The sequence below is a fragment of the Hemiscyllium ocellatum genome, chromosome 14 (assembly GCF_020745735.1).
Source record: "Hemiscyllium ocellatum isolate sHemOce1 chromosome 14, sHemOce1.pat.X.cur, whole genome shotgun sequence".
Taxonomy (NCBI): domain Eukaryota; kingdom Metazoa; phylum Chordata; class Chondrichthyes; order Orectolobiformes; family Hemiscylliidae; genus Hemiscyllium; species Hemiscyllium ocellatum.
This window is the reverse complement of record NC_083414.1, coordinates 35,087,352-35,093,762: the sequence shown is the minus strand read 5'-3', so window position 1 is coordinate 35,093,762 and position 6,411 is coordinate 35,087,352. Positions and strand designations below refer to the sequence as shown.

The following is a 6,411-nucleotide window of genomic DNA, read 5'->3' as shown; positions in this document are numbered from 1 at the left end:
TGATACAAGTAAAAAGTGAGGTCTGCAGATCACAGCTGAAAATGTGATGCTGGTTAAAGCTTTAACCAGCAACAAATTTTCATTTCCTGATACGAACCTATTTAGGACTCTCGCACCACAGAAGCTCAAACAAACTATGTTTATTTCTCATTTTGAAAAGGAAAATGCTCTGTGGGACAGGTGCCAGGAAAGTGAAAGAGCGTTGGGTTTAGGCGGGTGTCAAGTCAGGGGGTATCCTGCCAGGGTCGGGGACAGGGAGTCAATTCTGAGGAAGGTGTTGAGTCTGGTAAGTGTAGGGGTGGTCAATTCTATAGGGGGTGCGGTTGGTGGCTTGGGTTTGATGGGGCAATGGGCTGGGGAAGTCAGTGGGGCGGGGTTGTGGAGTCAGTTTTGATAGTAATCCAGGAGATCGAATAGGTTTTTAATGGTGATATTTCCTGCTTACTAACCATAACCCAGCCGGAACTCTTGAGTTTCCAAATCTAAGGGGCTTTTTCAGACTGTTTCAGACACGTAAGAGCTCATTGGGATTTTCGATTTCTCTGGCAATTCCCAAAAAGTAAATTGCATTGGGAATACCGCACAATTTCGACATTGAGGTCCTGCGGAAATTACCTCAAGTCTTTGACAACTCGAATATATGATGTGGACGTGTCGGTGTTGGATTGGGGTGGACAAAGTCAGAAGTCACACTACACCAGGTGTTAGTCCAACAAGTTTATCTAAAATCGCAAGCTTTCGAAACTCTGCTCAGATGACTCCGTTACTTGAAACTGAAGTCCAGCACTACTCTACAAACCATGCGGGTCTGCGCTAGGGAAAAAAAAGGTTAACCTGATAGCGCCAAGAGACAGCTTGGGTAGCACTGCACTTGTCACTGTGCTGAATTCAATAGCAATATCTGAGCTGTGCCTGAGGTGAATGGACACGCCTGCAGGTAGTTCCTTTGAGCAAATCGAAAATGGTTAAATGTATCAGCAGCAGCCTTATGTGGGTTGTATGGTTTACACTGTACGCTGGGGATTAAAAACAGAACTGTTCAGTTTGGAAGCATTTGACTTTCAAGAAGCCAATACCCAAGAGTGAAATCTCTTGCCGTCAATTTCTCTGCAATTGTTTTTAATCATAGTTTAAAATCAGGAAAACTAGTTCTAAATTACCCTATTCATTATTTCCTAAACAGAAAAAGTTAATTCAAGAAAGGATTATGACAAATTTTGGAATAAAGTGTCCCTGAATTACTTAATATTTCAAAGGAATAAATCCAATGTTGTTGTCAGTCGCTGATTGTTTCGCTGAGTGAATCCAGGCAGATGCGAACAATAAGAGTTTTAACAACGTTTACAGCGTGTCTTCTGCCCGCACTTTTGTTTTCAGTTGATCTGAATGCAACTATCCGAATATTCATTAGGATTATCCTTCACTCTGGTGAAAGATAATCGCCTAAACGAGATTATTCTTTGGCTAAAGACTCTGCTACTTTTTCTTGTTTTCCAATCAGAACTGAAAATTGATTTCCTGTGTGTGTTAAACAAAGTAAATTGCCACGATGAGATTTTAAAGGATTTGGAAGAAAGTGGTGTTCGCTGGGGTAGGGAGATAAGACTGTTGCCCCCATCCCCCCCTTGCTCCTATTAAGTCCTAATTACTCGACAACAAAATAAACAATTACCGCCTCGATTGGGGGCTGAGGGGATAATGGGGGAAAAGATCTTCATTCAAATGCTAAAACTTTCTAATTGCACAGTTTTAATTAATGAAGTCGAAAGTCTGTACTAATACAGTATATGGAAGGAATTGGGCTACGCCTGAACATAGAGGGAGGATAATGGCCCGGCTTGGTTCCTGTGCTGGCGCTGGTGTGAAAACGCACTCTCAACTCTCAGAAACTTCGAAGGCGTCAGAGAGACAAACCTCAAAATGCCCATTCACCATTGAGAGTATTCTGGGGTTGGATAGGAGCGAGGAGACGGCGCCTCTTCTAACTCCCCATCGATCATGGCTTAACATTACAGGTAAAGTTTATGTAGATCAGCGATAACCAATTATTTCAAATCTTTGCACAATTTGTTCGGAATTTTTTTGCCTGTACTGTACATTAGTACTTAGCGCTTATTATTGAGTGAATAGACAAGCATAAAATACGGAAATCACAGATGATACGCTGCGGGAGGCGGCCATTCAGCCCATTACATCTGGCCCGAGAACAAGTACTCTTTTAAAAAGTATTGCCATGTAACTGTTATAAGTGCTGAACAGATTTTCTGCCCTTAGCTTTTCCAGGGAGCTCGTGTCCCGATGCCTCTGAGAGATTCAGTGAGTCGGCAAATCCAGTGGAGGTTGGAAACAGGAGCTGTCCCGAGTCAGAAAGGCTGAGCGAGGATCGCTTCTCTAGTCGGCCAAACTGTTACTGGTTCCGAGGGAGAAGAGCCAGGACTGCATTTAGCAGGGACCAGGTCATTTGTGGCTATTTCTTAACATGCGCGTCACGAAAGTGTTGCTTCTTTTTAAAAAAAACACGCAATTTACATTTGTTAACACAAAAACATTTCGAGCGGGCTTTAATCCCACCTTTGTACATAAGGATTCAACATTATTACTTTTGGAAATTTGACTTCAATCTACATAATTAAAATCCCACCATTTTAACCATTCATCTCTGGAAATGTTGCATCTCCAATTACAGTCTCTAATTCCCATGAGTTGGAAAATGTCTAATTTTGAACAAGTTATTCTAATTAGTTAATGAAGCGTTATTCTAATTAATGTAACTCGCTGGTTATGTCTGAAAAGAACTGATCCGTGTTATGCAGAAACCAATATAAGGCTTGCTGTACATTTTTATATTCAATAGATCAGAACAGACTAAAACGTTTTGTGCAAGTATGAGTTTCTCACCTAACATGCTACAGAATCCTCTCAGTTGAAAGAATGATTATCCTTGCCCGAAAGTAACGAGTGGTAAGATGTACAGCGGGGTGGGATGGGATAAGAAGGGAAAGCAGGGAACGGAACTTTACAGAATATAGCAGTACAGAAACTGGTGTTATCGAATCAGTACCATTGAGTTTAATTGTTCTCTGCGGTATGTTCTGCATGTAGTTTAATTGTACCCTTCAACTATCTAATTTTAAAATGCAGACTCTGTTTCAGCAAGTGACTCCATTGGCCGTGGTCTGAATTGATGAGTTTTAATTATTTTCTCAGATTGAAGTATTAGAAGAAGAATTTCAGCTAAATTGTTATCCAGGGATTGATGTTCGTGAAGAACTTGCTCAGAAACTGGCTTTAGATGAAGACCGAATTCAGGTAATGACCTGAGAACTCCAATGTTAATAGATTTCATGCCAATTAATTTGCCTGTTGCATTTATATCCTGTTGCTAAAATTTTAAAACTCTCATTTTGATATCCTCAATATTTCAGATCTGGTTCCAGAATCGCCGTGCAAAGCTGAAAAGATCTCATCGAGAGTCTCAGTTTCTGATGGTGAAAAATGCACTGATAAATTCACCTGTACAGAAAGCTGGCACCCAGCTAGAGGGACTCGATCATTGATGCTCCATTTTATAGTTTGAAACCGAAGGACCAGGAAGGCAGAAGTCTATTAGATTAGATTACATTGTGGAAACAAGCCCTTCAGCCCAACAAGTCCACACCAACCCTCCGAAGAGCAACCCACCCAGACCCATTCCCCTACACTTACCCCTTCACCTAATACTATGGGCAATTTAGCATGGCCAATTCACCTAACTTACACGTTTTAAGGACTGTGGGAGGAAACCCACGTAGACACAGGTGTGCAAACTCCACACCTGAGGCAAGAATTGAACCCGGGTCTCTGGCACTGTGAGGCAGCAGTGCTAACTCTGTCACCGTGCCACCCATTATATGGGCTGAGTAGCTGTTTACAACTACCTAATTAGTAAGGGTAAAACAATTCAGCATTTTGGAGTAGGGAGAGCAAAGTTGAGTGAATGTTGTCTGATCAGAGTTCATTGGTTCTTGCTGGAAATTCTCATGATGGTGCCTGGGTGCAAAATGAAGCTGTTTTGAGGCTTTGTATGGATAATACCACAGAGGGTAGTCATGATTTGGAGACGCAGGTGTTGGACTGGGGTGTACAAAGTTAAAAATCACACAACACACACAATTACAAAATTAATCTTGCTTCCTTCACTCCTTCAATACATTAACTGGGCCGACATGACACCAATTGTTAAAATTCACTTGAGAATGTAACTTTTTTTTAAAAAATTGCGATTTACATATGAAAGAACTGAAACCAACATGGTCATTCTAAAAGATGAGAGATTTAACAAATAATCCAGGTCTTTTTCAATGTATAATTTCAGTCACATCACACTATAAACTTTTGCTATAAATTCTGTGTCTTACAATCTTATTCTCCACCTGACGAAGGACCAGTGCTCCAAAAGCTAGTGCTTCCAAAAAAAAGTGTTAAATTATCACCTGATGTTGTGTGTTTTTTAACTTTGTACACCCCAGAAGCAGTTTGCTAGAAGGCTGCCAGTATATGGAAAGGATCTCTAGTTGAGGCTAAAGAGTTGATTACTTTTGAAGGAAGCAAGATTAATTTTGTAATTTTACGGATGGTATTGGAAACAGACGAGCTGCTTATTACTATAGGGCATTGCTGTATGTACATGGGCTGTCACATTTCCTTACATTACACCAGTGATGGCAGCTGTGTGTATCCTGAGGTTGTGAAAGGTGCCGTAGAAATGAACCTACTGTAGGTCCTTTAACATAACTCCCATTTAATCTCATCATTTTAATGCTGTTCACTGAAAAGTTGGGCCTGGTAAGTTATAAAATCTACTGTCTTTAGACTTGATTGATAATTTACATGTTAAAGTACTTTAACAACCAAGCGTTGAAGAGTGATATCCGTTTATTTCTGTAGGGAGAATCTGGGTTACATTTTGGATCTTGTAATTTTATTGTATTTCCAGGATTGTCAAGCATAGGAATTTAAGATTTTGAATAACACTAACTATTGAATGTGATGTTGTTCCGTTTACGTGGTCAAAGATTGGAAAGTAATGTACTACCTTGTTCCATTTGTATACATCTTGGATGGTGTGAATAGTTTAAAGTAAGTTATGAAGGTTTTTTTGGCCTCTGTAACTGAATAAAATCCTATCAAACAATGTGAAGTAATACATGTAATACTTTGTCTTTTGAAGATATTTAAAGTAAAGGTCACTAACAATGATGGTAAATCACTATTAGTAGCAGTAAGATTAATTTCCATAAAGCAGTTGGTTTGTATTTAAGATTTTGTGGAAGTGCAAGCAAATAGGACTAATTACCCGATTCTACTGTTAGGAGAAACTTGTACTGTCGCGGGGTTTTTTAATGCAGTCCACTTTGACAATATTAACTAACCAATTTGCATGAGCACTGACACACACCAGAGAATATCTGCTAAACAATTCATTTTGTAAAGTCAATGGCCTCAATTTTCATAAATGTAAATCATATATTCCACAAGGCCAAAGTACTGTTCCTTTTTAAAAGGGAAACCAAGTAGACTATGGTTCCTCATTGATGTAATGAATTAAATGATTAGGCAGTGCCTTTCTAAGGCATACACACTAGAAGGACCCAAAAATGCTGATTTAGCTATTAAACGCATGGCTATTACAGCTGTTCATGTTCTGGCATCTTTGGGACTGAGGGGCAAGGGGAAGAATTCACTTGGAGTTCCCATATCTATTAGCTTTTCAATACTCCAGCTACAAATTCTAACAATTGCTGATAAGCAAATACAGCATTCAGCTCTGCTGTGATGCCCTCCATGAAGATACCTGTAATGAACACTGGATGTTCATCACATTAATTAGCTACTTGTTCAAAAATGGTGGCCTAGTGGCACTCTTGTACCTTGGCATGCTTTGGGAAGAGTCCTGTGGCTGTCAAGCTGCCAGACTAACTGGGAGATATTTTGACATTCTCTATCAATCAAATATCGGAAAGATAGAAGCTATTTGTTTTTGCCTCTTCTATATAATTTCACCCTTTTTCAGATTTTGTTCCACACAGTCTTATTCACATTGGCATCCTGATCACTATTTTAAAGTGTTTTTATATAAACATGTATATCCTGTCCATTCTTGTCTACCACTGCCACTGAAACCCTTGTTTATATTTTTGGAAAGGATTTTTAAGGTGCTGTTGGAACTCCTTTTCAATTACTGGTAAGCTTTTGATTGCAAACTAACTCCTACTAAAATGCTAGCTATTGTTTCATTTAGTGCTGTCCACTACTTTTAGCACATATTCCTAAATTGTATGTAGTGATATATAGAAAACCAGTTAAATGTATATCAGTTTTACTTCCCTGAAAATTTTTCTTGCCACAAATAGAGAGAAAGAACACTGTTCT

At 39.4% G+C, this 6,411-nt stretch overlaps 1 protein-coding gene across 1 annotated transcript; it reads left to right on the top strand.

The window, feature by feature from the left end:
- The first annotated feature begins 1,828 nt into the window (after positions 1-1,828).
- Positions 1,829-3,557, top strand: hesx1 (HESX homeobox 1). Its single transcript, XM_060835850.1, has 4 exons — positions 1,829-2,015; positions 2,275-2,456; positions 3,208-3,309; positions 3,426-3,557. The coding sequence occupies exons 1-4, from the start codon at positions 1,829-1,831 to the stop codon at positions 3,555-3,557; spliced, it is 603 nt and encodes a 200-aa protein (XP_060691833.1).
- The last annotated feature ends 2,854 nt before the right edge of the window (positions 3,558-6,411 follow it).